The sequence below is a fragment of the Procambarus clarkii genome, chromosome 62, assembly GCF_040958095.1.
Source record: "Procambarus clarkii isolate CNS0578487 chromosome 62, FALCON_Pclarkii_2.0, whole genome shotgun sequence".
In the NCBI taxonomy this organism is placed as follows: domain Eukaryota; kingdom Metazoa; phylum Arthropoda; class Malacostraca; order Decapoda; family Cambaridae; genus Procambarus; species Procambarus clarkii.
Genome location: NC_091211.1, coordinates 28,382,979 through 28,400,845, shown reverse-complemented (window position 1 = coordinate 28,400,845; position 17,867 = coordinate 28,382,979). Strand labels below are relative to the sequence as shown.

At 45.9% G+C, this 17,867-nt stretch overlaps 1 protein-coding gene across 1 annotated transcript; it reads right to left on the bottom strand.

Moving 5' to 3' along the window:
• Positions 1–4,412: 4,412 nt before the first annotated feature.
• Positions 4,413–9,282, bottom strand: LOC138354377 (uncharacterized). Its single transcript, XM_069308555.1, has 2 exons — positions 9,154–9,282; positions 4,413–4,940 (listed from the first exon to the last, which is right to left on the bottom strand). The coding sequence occupies exons 1-2, from the start codon at positions 9,280–9,282 to the stop codon at positions 4,413–4,415; spliced, it is 657 nt and encodes a 218-aa protein (XP_069164656.1).
• Between the last annotated feature and the right edge of the window lie 8,585 nt (positions 9,283–17,867).

Sequence of the window (17,867 nt, the reverse complement as noted above, 5' to 3'; positions counted from 1 at the left end):
CGTCTTGTACATACCAGTTGCGTGGCTTCTGGGAGTATGGGTTCGAGTCACTTCTGGGGTGGGAGTTTTCAGTTGCATATGTCCTGGGGACCATTCAGGCTTGTTCGCATTTGTGTTCCTCACGTGTGCCCCAAAGAATGAGGTGATTTGGTAAAATGCTATGCCCAAGATAACTATCCGAGTGCCGGCGGTGGGGTGGTTCATATAGCCTCGGCTATCACCTCATTATGTCCGGTCGTGATGGTCAAGTGGATTAAGGCGTCTTGTACATACCAGTTGCGTGGCTTCTGGGAGTATGGGTTCGAGTCACTTCTGGGGTGTGAGTTTTCAGTTGCATATGTCCTGGGGACCATTCAGGCTTGTTCGCATTTGTGTTCCTCACGTGTGCCCCAAAGAATGAGGTGATTTGGTAAAATGCTATGCCCAAGATAACTATCCGAGTGCCGGCGGTGGGGTGGTTCATATAGCCTCGGCTATCACCTCATTATGTCCGGTCGTGATGGTCAAGTGGATTAAGGCGTCTTGTACATACCAGTTGCGTGGCTTCTGGGAGTATGGGTTCGAGTCACTTCTGGGGTGTGAGTTTTCAGTTGCATATGTCCTGGGGACCATTCAGGCTTGTTCGCATTTGTGTTCCTCACGTGTGCCCCAAAGAATGAGGTGATTTGGTAAAATGCTATGCCCAAGATAACTATCCGAGTGCCGGCGGTGGGGTGGTTCATATAGCCTCGGCTATCACCTCATTATGTCCGGTCGTGATGGTCAAGTGGATTAAGGCGTCTTGTACATACCAGTTGCGTGGCTTCTGGGAGTATGGGTTCGAGTCACTTCTGGGGTGTGAGTTTTCAGTTGCATATGTCCTGGGGACCATTCAGGCTTGTTCGCATTTGTGTTCCTCACGTGTGCCCCAAAGAATGAGGTGATTTGGTAAAATGCTATGCCCAAGATAACTATCCGAGTGCCGGCGGTGGGGTGGTTCATATAGCCTCGGCTATCACCTCATTATGTCCGGTCGTGATGGTCAAGTGGATTAAGGCGTCTTGTACATACCAGTTGCGTGGCTTCTGGGAGTATGGGTTCGAGTCACTTCTGGGGTGTGAGTTTTCAGTTGCATATGTCCTGGGGACCATTCAGGCTTGTTCGCATTTGTGTTCCTCACGTGTGCCCCAAAGAATGAGGTGATTTGGTAAAATGCTATGCCCAAGATAACTATCCGAGTGCCGGCGGTGGGGTGGTTCATATAGCCTCGGCTATCACCTCATTATGTCCGGTCGTGATGGTCAAGTGGATTAAGGCGTCTTGTACATACCAGTTGCGTGGCTTCTGGGAGTATGGGTTCGAGTCACTTCTGGGGTGTGAGTTTTCAGTTGCATATGTCCTGGGGACCATTCAGGCTTGTTCGCATTTGTGTTCCTCACGTGTGCCCCAAAGAATGAGGTGATTTGGTAAAATGCTATGCCCAAGATAACTATCCGAGTGCCGGCGGTGGGGTGGTTCATATAGCCTCGGCTATCACCTCATTATGTCCGGTCGTGATGGTCAAGTGGATTAAGGCGTCTTGTACATACCAGTTGCGTGGCTTCTGGGAGTATGGGTTCGAGTCACTTCTGGGGTGTGAGTTTTCAGTTGCATATGTCCTGGGGACCATTCAGGCTTGTTCGCATTTGTGTTCCTCACGTGTGCCCCAAAGAATGAGGTGATTTGGTAAAATGCTATGCCCAAGATAACTATCCGAGTGCCGGCGGTGGGGTGGTTCATATAGCCTCGGCTATCACCTCATTATGTCCGGTCGTGATGGTCAAGTGGATTAAGGCGTCTTGTACATACCAGTTGCGTGGCTTCTGGGAGTATGGGTTCGAGTCACTTCTGGGGTGTGAGTTTTCAGTTGCATATGTCCTGGGGACCATTCAGGCTTGTTCGCATTTGTGTTCCTCACGTGTGCCCCAAAGAATGAGGTGATTTGGTAAAATGCTATGCCCAAGATAACTATCCGAGTGCCGGCGGTGGGGTGGTTCATATAGCCTCGGCTATCACCTCATTATGTCCGGTCGTGATGGTCAAGTGGATTAAGGCGTCTTGTACATACCAGTTGCGTGGCTTCTGGGAGTATGGGTTCGAGTCACTTCTGGGGTGTGAGTTTTCAGTTGCATATGTCCTGGGGACCATTCAGGCTTGTTCGCATTTGTGTTCCTCACGTGTGCCCCAAAGAATGAGGTGATTTGGTAAAATGCTATGCCCAAGATAACTATCCGAGTGCCGGCGGTGGGGTGGTTCATATAGCCTCGCTATCACCTCATTATGTCCGGTCGTGATGGTCAAGTGGATTAAGGCGTCTTGTACATACCAGTTGCGTGGCTTCTGGGAGTATGGGTTCGAGTCACTTCTGGGGTGTGAGTTTTCAGTTATATATATATATATATATATATATATATATATATATATATATATATATATATATATATATATATATATAATAAAGGTGAAAACATGGGGGGATACATAAGGGATAAATGTGAGGTGAAACATAGAGGCTGCAGAAGGCTGCCATACGAGGCAGCTCCTATCAAAACACATTATATATATATATATATATATATATATATATATATATATATATATATATATATATATATATTATATATATATATATATATATATATATATATATATATTATATATATATATATATATATATATATATATATATATATATATATATATATATATATATATATATATATATATATATATATATATATATATATATATATATGAGAAATCAGTAGGAGCCATAAGGAGGGTTTTTTCATTGAAAATTCTACTGATTTTCTCATCGATACATAACGTTAATGTGATGTCATGGTAAAATACACCACACACCACGACTTGCCACGTGGCAGGAGCCCAGATCGATGTGTCAATGTTCCTTAATTACAACAACCTCGTCGACCAATAACAGGCGGATCTTAGATAAACAGAATAACGATTGGTTGAGAGGGAAGCGCCAAGGAAAGGGCTTCGGATGCGGGGAAGTTGGTCTTAACGGAGCATGTTAGTGCAAGACTGTTTCAATGTTGACAGGTGCATAGGTTGTGTTGGGGGGGGGGGGGGCAGGGTGAGGGAGGGGGCGCTGTGGTGGGGGACATGACCCAGCATCATGGGGACTGTGGCGGGGGACATGACCCAGCATCATGGGGACTGTGGCTGGGGACATGACCCACCTTCATGGCGACTGTGGCTGGGGACATGACCCACCATCATGGGGACTGTGGCGGGGGACATGACCCAGCATCATGGGGACTGTGGCGGGGGACATGACCCAGCATCATGGGGACTGTGGCGGGGGACATGACCCAGCATCATGGGGACTGTGGCGGGGGACATGACCCAGCATCATGGGGACTGTGGCGGGGGACATGACCCACCATCATGGGGACTGTGGCGGGGGACATGACCCAGCATCATGGGGACTGTGGCGGGGGACATGACCCAGCATCATGGGGACTGTGGCGGGGGACATGACCCAGCATCATGGGGACTGTGGCGGGGGACATGACCCACCATCATGGGGACTGTGGCGGGGGATATGACCCAGCATCATGGGGACTGTGGCGGGGGACATGACCCACCATCATGGGGACTGTGGCTGGGGACATGACCCACCATCATGGGGACTGTGGCGGGAGACATGACCCACCATCATGGGGACTGTGGCGGGGGACATGACCCAGCATCATGGGGACTGTGGCGGGGGACATGACCCAGCATCATGGGGACTGTGGCGGGGGACATGACCCACCATCATGGGGACTGTGGCGGGGGACATGACCCAGCATCATGGGGACTGTGGCGGGGGACATGACCCACCATCATGGGGACTGTGGCGGGGGACATGACCCAGCATCATGGGGACTGTGGCGGGGGACATGACCCACCATCATGGGGACTGTGGCGGGGGACATGACCCACCATCATGGGGACTGTGGCGGGGGACATGACCCAGCATCATGGGGACTGTGGCGGGGGACATGACCCAGCATCATGGGGACTGTGGCGCGGGACATGACCCACCATCATGGGGACTGTGGTGGGGGACATGACCCACCATCATGGGGACTGTGGCGGGAGACATGACCCAGCATCATGGGGACTGAGACAGAATTAACCTCTAATATTTCTCTTACTAATATATTTCACATATTGCCTTACATAGAGAACATCCCAGTAGCTCATCTGCGAGGCTTGCTTCCATACATGTCATCTACTTGTCTTGCTTCTCATACTAAACTTTCTGCTACTGGGCACACTATTGACACAAAGTATTTTGAATGTTTGGATCATGCCTCCTCTAGCTTCCTTATAAGTCCCAGTAGATTCAGCCCCCTGAAGTGTATCTTCGTACATCAAGCGTCTCAATTGAGCGTGTGTTCTTGAAGAAAACTTGTAGTCAAACCGTAGCACTGATCTGACGTATTAGTGTAGCACTGATCTGACGTATTAGTGTAGCACTGATCTGACGTATCAGTGTAACACTGAGCTGACGTATCAGGGTAGCACTGAGCTGACGTATCAGGGTAGCACTGATCTGACGTATCAGTGTAGCACTGATCTGACGTATTAGTGTAGCACTGATCTGACGTATCAGTGTAACACTGAGCTGACGTATCAGGGTAGCACTGATCTGACGTATTAGTGTAGCACTGATCTGACGTATTAGTGTAGCACTGATCTGACGTATCAGTGTAACACTGAGCTGACGTATCAGGGTAGCACTGATCTGACGTATTAGTGTAGCACTGATCTGACGTATTAGTGTAGCACTGAGCTGACGTATCAGTGTAACACTGAGCTGACGTATCAGTGTAACACTGAGCTGACGTATCAGGGTAGCACTGAGCTGACGTATCAGTGTAGCACTGAGCTGACGTATCAGTGTAGCACTGAGTTGACGTACCAGTATAGCTATGTCGTTATAGAGGCGCCTGAAGGCTGACCACACGTCTGCCAGCTTAGCACACGCTGCTGAAGCGACTGAGTTTACATGTGCCCTCTGTGAGATGTTTATTATTGTGTCTACATGGTCCCCGGTCCTCCTCTACCTCACTGGCCCTGGTAGTTTACTATAGAGTAGTATACTAGAGTAGTTTACTAGAGTAGTTCACCCGACCTCTCCAATAGTACATCGCATGTTGACCTGTAAATCCCCTAACACCAAAAACTGATGTATTTCAAATCATATCAGCGCGCCAAATTGACGTGATGTCCTGTTTTCTATTCGTGGGGTCTCGGTTAGGTTAGGTTCGGGTAATTCAGTGCATCAGTTTAGTGATGTTGTGAACACTAGAGAGGACGGACTGATTGGTCTCGCCTCTTATTTCCATATTCCCTTCCTCAGTGTTTTGACATCAATATAATAGGTGTACTGGGGATGTCTTCCCAGTGAGCGGGGGTGCTTTGCATTGCTCTGGTGAGCTCTGTGGTACTCTGGTGAGCTCTGTAGTACTCTAGTGAGTTCTGTGGTGCTCTGGTGAGCTCTGTTGTACTCTAGTGAGTTCTGTGGTGCTCTGGTGAGCTCTGTGGTACTCTAGTGAGTTCTGTGGTGCTCTGGTGAGCTCTGTGGTACTCTGGTGAGCTCTGTGGAGTTCTCGCCAATTAAAAACCACACATTACCATGGGGGAGTTTACCCTCGCATAACGCCGTGCTGTACATGCTGGCTGGGTTTGGTTTGGGCTTAAGACTTATCAATCTCGGTAATTAATATCATTAAGGCTTATAGGATAAAACCACGCACTTGTGTATTTGTGAAATATATTGAAGGAATTTACACCAAGTTTTTCACACTCTCCTAAAGGCTTTATCAAGGTCAGTCTCGTCCTGATCGCACACTCAGACCTTGACAAGGCACTCAGGAGACTGCGAAAGACATGGTGTAAGTTTCTTAGCCTAAATTTCACAAATACACAAGAATGGGATTTTATCCTGTGTTGTTATGTCTGTGAGAATACATTAACATTACTAAATTAAGGCTTAGCTTATCAATAAATGTTTCTAACATTCTTAAACCTATATTGTTTGTTGACGATACTACCTTCATCTACTCAGATCCCATCCCCACACACACACACTAAATAATGGTGTAAATCTATATAAATATAAATGTAAATGTTCGTTTGTTCAAAATCGCTAATCTCCAAAAGTTCTTCACTGATTGTTTTGAAATTTTCACACAACGTTCCATTTGCATCGGAGCGGGTTTTTATATACGTACTATATAGATGTCACGTCTGGGACGAGAAAAAAAACATGCTTTTTTGAAAAACTGAGTTTTTCATGTGAGTGAATTTTCCGAAACTTCTTTACCGATTACTTTGAAATTTTGACACAACGTTGCATTCGAATAGGTGCGTGTTTTATATGCCTACTATATACATGCCTCACCTGTGACAGGAAAAAACATGCTTTTTTTTACAAACAACGCCATCTCTTGGACATACGAGCAACACACGCAGTAATCTCAGAAAGTTCTTCACCGATTGCTTTGAAATTGAGCTGTGCTGTTTACCATACAGTTCATTTTGTGAGTATAAGTATAGATGCCACACCTGTGACAGATAAAAACTATGCTTTGTTTGAAAAACAGCGCCATCTGTTGCACGTAAGATCAACACTCGCTATACTAAATATGTTATGATTCCATTTCAATGTTTCCGATTGCATTGATAAATTGAAATTTCATCTATTTCGATCTATTTTCATTTTGATTTCCTTATTTTGTGTGACATTGCCTTGGAATTGAGCTGTGTTGTTTACTATACCGTTCATTTCATGAGTACACTTTATTTTTTAATTTTTTTCATTGTTTTTCATTTGGTTATTAACTGTTTCTCTTATATTTCAGTGATGGGAACATCAGATCATTTGATGTTCCTTATTTTCTGAAGGAAATACCAGATCATTTGGGAATGCATCGGACAAGGGAGGGGGTAATAGTAGGAAGGACGAGGGGACTGTGGAATGGGGGATGGTGGAGAAGACGAGGGGACGGGGGATGGGGGATGGTGGAGAAGACGAGGGAGTGGGGGAGTGAGGAATGGTTGGGAGGACGAGGAGACGGGAGGGGGGAATGGTGGGGGAGGACTGGGGGACAGGGGAAGGTTGCTGAGCCACAGCAACGCGTGGCCGGACACAGCTAGTAAAAAACAAAAAAAAAAGTTCACTCATGGAAGTCAACCAACAAACTCACACTAAACATAGAAAAGATCTACTACATTTTATTTAGAAGCAAATCATCAAACGAAATTCAACTTCAAATAGACAATGCTATCAGCAATAAAAATAATGGAAAGTTCCTTGGCCTGTACTTAGACAAGAGACTCAACTTCGGCACCAACATACAACACATAACCAAAAAAGTTTAAAAAACTGTCGGTATACTTTCTAATTCAGATATAATGTTCCTCACTCTGCTCTCCTCTCATTATACTACTCGCTAATATATCCCTATCTTACATGTGGTATCTGTACAAGGGGTCAACTATTGCAAATTACCTCCGGCCCTTCAGCATCCAGCAAAACTCTGTTATCAGAACTCTGATAACAAACTCTGTTTTCTGACAACACACAGCCGCTGTTAAAGTCCCTAAACATGTTAAACACACACTCAATCTACACATTCGCTTGTGCTATTTACATGTACAAAACCTTTGTACATGTACATGTACAAAAGCAATGCCCGTGATGCAGTCGTACAACACTTGCTCGGGGCTTCGCAAGCGCTTTGGCCTGGGTTCGCATCCTGGTCGGGGAGGATTAATTGGGCGCAAATCCTTAACTGTAGCGTCTGTTCACCCAGCAGTACATGGGTACCTGGTTGTTAAACGATTTGGCGGGTCGTATTCCAGGGAAAATTTGGATTAAGGACCTTCCCGAAACACTATGCGCACTAGTGGCTTTACAAGAATGTAAGAAGTCTTGTATAATAAATATAAAGCTGTCCAACCTACCCTTATTCAAAAGTAAAACCAAAATGTACCTAATTTCATCCTCATAGTTTCCTACCTTGTGCTTTAAACTCACACTATATCCTGTGCTACTCACTCCCACAATATTTGTGCCTAAGACATACAACTTCACGATAGTAATCACTGCTATCAACTTATATCATAGTTGTTATGTTGAACACAAATTTGCTACAATGTACCTATTAATAATCTTCAAATTTTACTACAATGTACTTATTAATATTCTTCAAATTTTGCTACAAATTACCTACTGATCACAGATGAGACGTTCACAACGGGAATGGAGGTGTCCGCTCTCACAGACCCCTGGGACCATCCGTGTGATAGTTGGCCAGGTGCATTACACTAGGAGGTCAGCCCCACTCTCATCCTGAACATACTCGGGAGAATATGGAGGGCCTCCTGAAGTAATGAGGTTTGCCGGGTAAAGCACTAGCAGGCTCGAGCCTCTCCACAAGACATGATCGCAGGAAACTAATCTAGACAGACCACAAGCCTGCCCACCGTCACTGCCACCCATCGAGGAGCGGCTACAATGCGCCACAAACGCTTCAAAATCAAGCCTATCCCCACTCGACGACCATGCATTCCCCAAGAGCGACCTCCTGAAGATCTCCAAAGACATCGCCGACGTTACACCCATCGACATAGGTCAAAAAAGGAATGGATTTTGTACTTTACTTCGGGAGCAAGAATTACCTCGAAACTGTACTGGCACACTACGCCGATATGCACGAAGCGCTCCTCGCGACCTACTACCCACGTTAATTCCTTGCCGCAAGAACGGTTTTTATGAGCGAGACCACTCAATGGATCACGGACAAGCACTTAAATCATATCTTCGCCAACGTAGAGGAGGAAACCCAGAACATAGCGGTATTTTCCGGGCGCTTCTCGGCAGTGTCTATGTTAAGCGTTCAACCATGAAGCTAACCGTTACCTCATTAGCCGCGACTACCCAGGCCACCACACAACGAATCAACTGTTTGAGCATCAAATTCTCATCCTACCGAGTTAAGGAACGCTTCTACGACATACAACAGTGTTTCAAGTGCTACGAATTCTCCCACCCACCAACAAGTGTCAGCATGGCCCCTGACCCCGACATCACTGTGAACGCTGCGCGCTTACAGATCTGCTGTCCGATGCTGCAACACCCGTTCCCACAGCTACTGCTGACCCTACATCGGACCCGGTAGAGGAAGCAGTCCCGGAGCCGACGCCATCACAGTCGGCGACGTCTGCTGCAGTTCCACCCATCATCCCTGCAGCTGCACAGTGTGCCACCGTGCCTCCTTCAGAACCATCTACTTCCGTCGTTCCAAGGACCGTGTGAACGCCCACTGACAATTCTACTCCGGCTGCAGGACCTGCTACTACTGAACCCTCAACGAAAACCGCCTCTGCTTTGGACTCAACCGATTCGTCAGACGATGATATCTCAGTTGGAACACCATCCCCTCTTCAACACAAGCTCAACTAGGCCTGACGATTTCCTTCTGGATACCAAACCTATAACCCGGAACGATTGCACCGCCATATCAACGTGCAGCAGGACGCAGACGAAGAGGAAGAACAAGACGAAGACAAAGACATATGAACACCTCCCGTTCCGAAGACAAGAAGAAGACGTCCGACAAAGGACAAGCCACAACTGACGACGACGTAACTCATCCCCATCCAGCTGCTTGAGAACCGAATCCCTGTGATGCAAGTGGCCAACGAGCACGCCACACAGTATCACTGACAAGTCCAACCCACGGTGGTTGGGCCACCGAGCTGTACTCCATCCTCCGACTTATACCCTGTTCCCTGCTCAGGTTATCTGCATTCTCGCTCGAGTCTTCCATCCCCTACTTACCTGCCCTAGGGCCAGATTCATGAAGCAGTTACGCAAGCACTTACGAACCTATTCATCTTTTCTCAATCTTTGGCGGCTTTGTTTACAATTATTAAACAGTTAATGAGCTCCGAAGCACCTGGAGGCTGTTTATAACAATAACAACAGTTGACTGGGAAGTTTTCATGCTTGTAAACTGTTTAATAAATGTAACCAAAGCCGTCAAAGATTGATAAAAGATGTACACGTTCGTACTTGCGTAACTGCTTCGTGAATCTGGCCCCTAAGGTCTTGGATTCAATTCGATTACCTATTTATAATTATTTTATTAGATTAAGGACTTGCCCGAAACGCTATGCGTGTTAGTGGCTTCGCAAGACTGTAAAAAACATCAATGTTATGTACTTTCAAAAACCCAATGTACCTTCTTGTATATATTGTGACGATAATCTCCTTCAAGAGATTGAGCCTGCTCTTCCCTCCATAATTACGTCTTCACAATTATATAAAAAGACTATGGAAGAAATGTCCAACAACGACAACAACACCAGCAAGGCTTGCCAGGGTGAGCAAAAACGTATGCAGCCAGCCACCTGTTCGAACTCCAACCACCAAACTACCCGTTGATCGCTACGGCTGCGCTGATTGGTCGCCGGTCTGGCTGCACCTGCACTCGCCCCCCATACTACCTGATGTCTGGGGTCGCCCCAACATCAGTCCTCAGAATGTTCAGTGCTTTCGTAGCCAGCACTCCTCCCAGCTAGACTCTAGCGTGTACTGAGAGAGGTGGTGGCTTTAAGCCAATATTCCAGCACCTCCCACTTACCTTTGTGTTGCACTTCTTGTTATTTTGCCTTAACGTAACTTTTCATTGTGTCATTTAAGTATTCTTATTATTTTGATTGATTGATTTTATTATAAGAATTTGTTTGTGCATTTTATTCATGTTTTAATTTATTTAACGTAATTAAAATTTCATTGTTAAAGTTTACTTGTGTTTTGTGTGTCTTCTCCTTACCTTACCACAGACGAAGTTCCAGTTTTTCTATTTTTTTTTATAACTATGTGACGAGGCCATACCCCTAGCCTTAAACAGCCGAACACCAACGCGTTACCGTCACAAGTTATATGGGGGCCTGTCCTAGGAGCTTCACTCAGGTACTGGTGCCAAGTGGTAATTTATGGTAAGCGTATTTAACTTTGTTAACGTAGCTTTACTATTTTTCATTCAATTTCATTTTTTATAAGGTGCGGTGTATTGTGCATTACGAGAGTAACATATAGTGAAGGTGAGACAACTTTGGATTACGTGGTGACTGTAGGCCGCAGTCATACTCTTAATTGGTCATCTCTCCCTCCTTGTTATTACTCGTGTTTACCATCTATGTCCCTTGAATATTTCTCATTCTGACAGATCATCATATTGGTACCCTGGTACTGTGGTCTGCCCCGGGTCAAGAGTACCCAATCTTCTGCAATCTGACTGTAGGAGGACAAAGAGGGCCATAGTTCCTCTAGCTCGAACTTTAGTTGCTGAATTGGGACCTCAGCAGCAGTTCTCGTCACCAGTTGACACCTCGCACCCCTACACGTCAGTCAGAGATGATGATACATACAACGGTAGGGAATTAGCTTATTTTTTCAGAGCACAAAAGTTCGCTAATTCTGTAAGTATCATATTAAATTCAGTAGGAAAAACTTGCTTTATGTCCTATAGAGACTTGGCAAGGTATGCCTACATCCTTGGACTACCAATTTTACTTTTGAAGCATTTAACTGTTTCATTTGTTTTCGAAACTTTGTTTCATTTGTTAGTAGGATTTTCTTGCCCTTATTCTCTTACATGAGTACCGGGTACAAGATTTCCTGCGCCCTTGATTTAATTTAATCATTTAATATCTTTCACTTAACGTTAATTGTTAAAGATCACACAGGATAGGTACCAGTTGCCACGTTGTCCTGTTTCTGACATTTCATTATTGAACATTCGTGTACCTTTATTTGCTAATTTCACCATGTTTCGTCTCCAAACTTTCCGTGCAAATCCAGCAGGTGAAATAGGGACTTTAAGTCGTGCCAAGAGGACTGAATTACAAACTCTTGCACATGAGTATCAACTAGAAGTTCCCTACCAAGCCAACAAAAATGACCTACACAACCTGTTGCTGGATTACTATTTAGAGCAAGGTAAGATAGACTCTGAAACTCATGAAACTTACTATATTGCAGATAAAACTGATTTGGCAACGCTGAAACTCAAACTAGAGCTGGCCAAGATTGAACGTGAGCAGCAAAGGGAAGCCCTCGAACAACAAGAACGAGCTGCTGCCATACGAAGAGAAGAACAAGAACGCGAAGCTGCTTTGAGGAGAGACGAACAAGAACGCGAAGCTGCTTTGAGGAGGGAAGAACAAGAACGAGAAATCACCCTCAGAGAACGTGAAGCTGCTTTGAGGAGAGAAGAACACGAACGCGAGGTCGCATTACTCCGTGAACGTGAACGAGTACAGCTTGAAACCAAACAACGCGAGTTGGAAATACAACGCGAACATGACAAGCAACAAGCGACTCTGGCTCTAGAGTGTCGTCAACGCGAAATCTCCTTGGAAACTTCACACTTCACCCAACGCCAGCAAGCTACTGCCAATCTTCCCGTCAGTTTTAATATATCACATGCAAGTAAGTTAATGCCATCCTTTGTAGAAGCAGAAGTTGATGTTTTTTTCACCACCTTTGAAACCCTTGCTAATCAACTCAGTTGGCCTGTCAACCAATGGGCCACACTTCTCAGAGTCCATCTTACAGGTAGAGCTGCAGTCACACTCAGTACTTTGGCGTCTGAGAATGACTACTACACTCTGAAACAAGCAGTGTTAGACGCCTACCTACTTTCCACCGAAAGTTATAGAAGGAAATTCCGTGACCACCTGAAGGCAAGTACCACTACCTTCCTTGAGTTTGCTAACACGAAACGGAGGTATTTCATGAAATGGCTGGAAGCAGCACATGTCTCTACTTTTGCAGAACTCGTCAACCTGATGCTTGTTGAAGAATTCTTGAGACGTGTGCCGCCTCCTGTCCGCCTCTACTTAGCAGATAAAGAAGAAACCGACTACCTGAAGTGTGCTAAGTCGGCTGACACTTACAGCCTCATCCACCGGCTGACACCTGAACCATCCTCCAGTAAGAAGTCGTGGTACAGTTACGAGAAGGTGAGCCCCGATCAAGCTGGTTCACAACTGTACTGCAAATATTGTAGACTCTATGGACATACCATAGACAAATGTGGTAAGTCTCAATACAAGGGAACCACTGACCAACAAAGACCCAAACCAACTCCTCCTAAGTCCGGTAAGCCTGTGATGAATGTTGGTGTTGATGTTAATGATCTTTCTCTTTTCAGTAACCACCTGTATACTGGAACTGTCTCTGCCAACGGTTCAAATCCGGAGGGACGTTTCAAATTGAAGATCTTGAGGGACACAGCGGCTCTACAATCGATCATCTTGAAGTCGGCTGTGCCCAACATAGTCTACACCGGGGAAACAGTCTTCATCACTGACCTCACTGCTACCACTCCATACCCTCTCGCCAGAGTCCACCTGGATTGTCCCTACGTGAACGGGGAAGTCCAAGTCGCCGTCAGGGAAAAGCCTTTTCCCATGCCTGGAGTGCAACTTCTCCTAGGCAACGACTTGGCAGAAGACCTGCAACCGACCAACCTGATCGTCATGGACAAACCCCAGGTGTGTAACTCTGTGCCCATAAATCCTATTCTTGAGTATGTTCCAGCAGAGGTTCAAGAGAGTGATGAAGTTTCTCCTCCGGTTCTCGTGACCACCCGTGCACAAGCCGCACGTCCACAGCCAGCTGACTCTACTGCTACCGCTGTCCCTCAAGACCCTCAGAAACTACCCCCGCATCTGACCAAGTTGGAGTTCCGTAAGTTGCAGAGGGAAGATCTTACTTTAACACCATTGTTTTTCCAGGCTGAGACTCAACCCGACAGTATTCCTGGGTTCTTCCTAGAGAACGACTTGCTCTACCGCAGATATAGACCCAGTAAACTGAAGGAGGAGGACGATTGGGCCAACATCGAACAACTTGTGATTCCCACCAGCCTGCGGCCCACTATTCTACACCTGGCCCACGGAGCATTCTCCCACTACGGCTTCAACAAGACTTACCATGGGATTCGTCAAGACTACTACTGGCCAGGTATGGTAAATAACGTCAAACAGTACGTAAAACAGTGTCATACATGTCAGATGGCAGGCAAACCGAACGTCTCCATTCCCAGAGCACCACTGATTCCCATACAGGTGCCTGCGGAACCTTTCCACAGACTCATAATAGACTGTGTTGGTCCTTTACCTCGGACCAGTTCAGGTAACGCCTACATCCTAACCATCCTGTGTCCTACCACCAGATTTCCCATAGCAGTTCCAGTGAAGAACATCACGGCTGCTACGGTTATCAAACATCTATTGAAGATCTTCACTCAATACGGATTTCCCAGGGAGATTCAAAGTGACTGTGGCACCAACTTCACCAGTGATCTCTTCAAAAGGACACTGGAGGAGTTCAACATCAAACAGGTATTGTCCAGCCCCTATCATCCTGCTTCACAGGGTTCTCTTGAACGTAGTCATCAGACCATCAAAGCACTCTTGAAAAAGTTTTGTAGTGAAACCTCAAAGGATTGGGATAAGCAGATTGACCTAATAATGTGTATTTTCAGAAGTCTCCCCAATGAGTCCCTAGGAGTATCTCCTTATGAGATGCTCTACGGCCGTAAGTGCCGTACTCCCCTTAAGGCTTTCAAAGACTCTCTCAGAGATGCCACCTTCAGTGAGCATCAGAATGTGCCCCAGTTTCTTCAAAACCTTCAACACATTCGAGAGAGAGTCCACCGCTTTGCTCATGATAATCTATTGAAAGCCCAGGTGAGAATGAAGACTCATTACGACCAGACCAGCAAAGTAAGAAAATTCAAGCCGGGAGACTTCGTCCTTGCTTATTTCCCTATCCCAGGTTCACCTTTACAAAACAGATTTTCAGGACCCTACTGCGTCAAAGAGTGCAGGAATAATAATAATTGTGATAGAGACTCCAGATAGGCGGCGGAAGACCCAGCTGTGCCACGTCAACCTCCTGAAGCAATATAATGGTACTCCTCCCACTGTCTTGACTAATTATTCCACATTCACAGAACCCTACATCCACAGTGAGACCTTCCCAGCTTCTCCTCCCGAAAGCACTGACAAGGAGTCAGCGCTTTCTAATTCCGAAATCCTTAATGATCTTCCCAAATACTTTCAGGATAATCATAGTGCACCTCTCGTCAAGATCTTCAGAGAACATCAAGAGTTGTTCAGAGATGATCCCCAAGAGTGTAATGTTACCCAGCACGACATCCAACTGCTCCCCGACACCCGGCCGATTCGTCAACCCTTCTACCGAATCAGCCCGAGCAAGAAGGAAGTCATGCGTGCTGAGGTGCAATACCTCTTGGATCATGGACTGGCTACACCTTGTGAGTCCCCCTGGGCCTCACCCTGTATCTTGGTGCCCAAACCCCAAGGTAAGGTGCGGTTGTGCACCGACTATCGTAAACTGAACTCTGTCACTGTCAAGGATGCTTACCCCTTGCCAAGGATAGATGACATCCTTGATGCCATTGGTAGTGCCCAGTACTTGTCCCAAGTGGACTTGCTTAAGGGGTACTATCAAGTGTGTCTAACGGAGCGCGCTAAAGAGATATCTGCCTTCATCACTCCTTTTGGACTTTTCAGATATGAACGCCTTCCTTTCGGACTATGTAATGCCCCGGCCACCTTTCAAAGAGCTGTCAACCGTGTCATCCAGGGCTTGGATAACACATACGCCTACCTGGACGATATCGTCGTAGCCTCCAACTCCTGGAGTGAACATCTGCTCCAGCTGCGACGTCTGTTCTCCAAGCTCCTGACAGCCGGCCTCACCATCAACCTGGGCAAGTCCACTTTCGCGAAAGGTAAAGTGCGTTATCTGGGTCATGTTATTGGGAGTGGCAGCATAGCTCCGTTAGACTCGCACACTCAAGCCATCCTACAGTATCCACAGCCTACCACCAGGAAGCAGCTCCTGCGCTTCCTTGGTCTTGCCTCTTACTACCGTAGGTTTGTGAGGAATTTCAGTACAGTCGCCACACCTCTAATTCTATTAACCAGTCCCAAGCAACGGTATAATTGGACCATACAGCAAACCGTTGCTTTTGAACAACTCAAATTCCTCCTCTGTTCTAACCCCATTCTCGCCTCTCCAGATATCACCAAGCCTTTCGTCCTTCATGTCGACGCCAGTGGTACCGGCGTTGGTGGTGTCCTGATGCAACAACGAGGCGAGGAGGTTCTACCTGTCAGCTACTACAGCTACAAACTGAAACCACACCAGAGGAACTACAGCACTATTGAAAAGGAGCTACTATCCATCGTCCTGAACCTCCAACACTTCGCTCCGTACCTACAAGGCGCCAGGTCTACCACCATCTTCTCAGACCACAACCCTCTCCGCTTCCTACATCAAGCCCAATTCACCAACCAGCGTCTTCTACGATGGGCTCTGTATTTACAAGACTTCAACCTGGAGATCCGCTATATCAAGGGTTCTGACAACACCATAGCCGATGCCCTCTCCAGAGTTTATGAAGTAGAAGCAACTCCATCTAATACTCTACCACATAACGACGTACTTCTTCCAGAACCGCAGGCTTCGGGGGAGAGTTGTGACGATAATCTCCTTCAAGAGATTGAGCCTGCTCTTCCCTCCATAATTACGTCTTCACAATTATATAAAAAGACTATGGAAGAAATGTCCAACAACGACAACAACACCAGCAAGGCTTGCCAGGGTGAGCAAAAACGTATGCAGCCAGCCACCTGTTCGAACTCCAACCACCAAACTACCCGTTGATCGCTACGGCTGCGCTGATTGGTCGCCGGTCTGGCTGCACCTGCACTCGCCCCCCATACTACCTGATGTCTGGGGTCGCCCCAACATCAGTCCTCAGAATGTTCAGTGCTTTCGTGGCCAGCACTCCTCCCAGCTAGACTCTAGCGTGTACTGAGAAGAGTGGTGGCTTTAAGCCAATATTCCAGCACCTCCCACTTAACTTTTGTTGCACTTCTTATTATTTTGCCTTAACGTAACTTTTCATTGTGTCATTCAAGTATTCTTATTATTTTGATTGATTGATTTTATTATAAGAATTTGTTTGTGCATTTTATTCATGTTTTAATTTATTTAACGTAATTAAAATTTCATTGTTAAAGTTTACTTGTGTTTTGTGTGTCTTCTCCTTACCTTACCACAGACGAAGTTCCAGTTTTTCTATTTTTTTTTATAACTATGTGACGAGGCCATACCCCTAGCCTTAAACAGCCGAACACCAACGCGTTACCGTCACAATATAAATAAATAAATACAAAAATATCTGTATGTTGGGCTATTAAGGCTCCCTCAATAGCTGTCTGCTCAACACGCATCTTATTACCGTCAGGTGGGAAATAAACTCCCGGTGTTTCCAGCCCGAGAAGTGAGGCACACCTCTCACCGTACAAATCGTTACTAAGCCTATTAACTTAACCTATAGCTTGAAGACTCCATGTTTATTGGCATCATATAAAATGTATAATTCTTTCTGTAAGACTAGAACAAATGAAGTAATTACAGAAATCGTATAATATTATGCTGAACTTTAAGCAAATAAAATGTATACATTAAGTGTCCCGGTAGTACAGTCGGAGTCATTCTCGACACACAATCGAGAATTCCGGGGTCGAATCCCGGGCGAGACAGAAATGGTTGGGCACATTTCCTTTCACCTAATATTTTATTTTATTTATAATATTATTTATTTTATTTTTATATTTTATTTATAAATTTCCTTTCACCTGAGTAGGTACTCAGGAGTTAGTCAGCTTGTTGTGGGGTTGCAGCCAGGAGCTCCATGAGCTCCTGAACA

Bases quoted from the DNA above. Each gene is read 5' to 3' on its own strand.
- LOC138354377 (XM_069308555.1), bottom strand. From the start codon at position 9,282: ATGGGTGGAACTGCAGCAGACGTCGCCGACTGTGATGGCGTCGGCTCC. The intron at 4,941-9,153 runs GTAAGCGCGCAG...ACGTCAACTCAG, and splicing joins CAGCATCGGACAGCAGATCT to TGCTACACTGATACGTCAGC.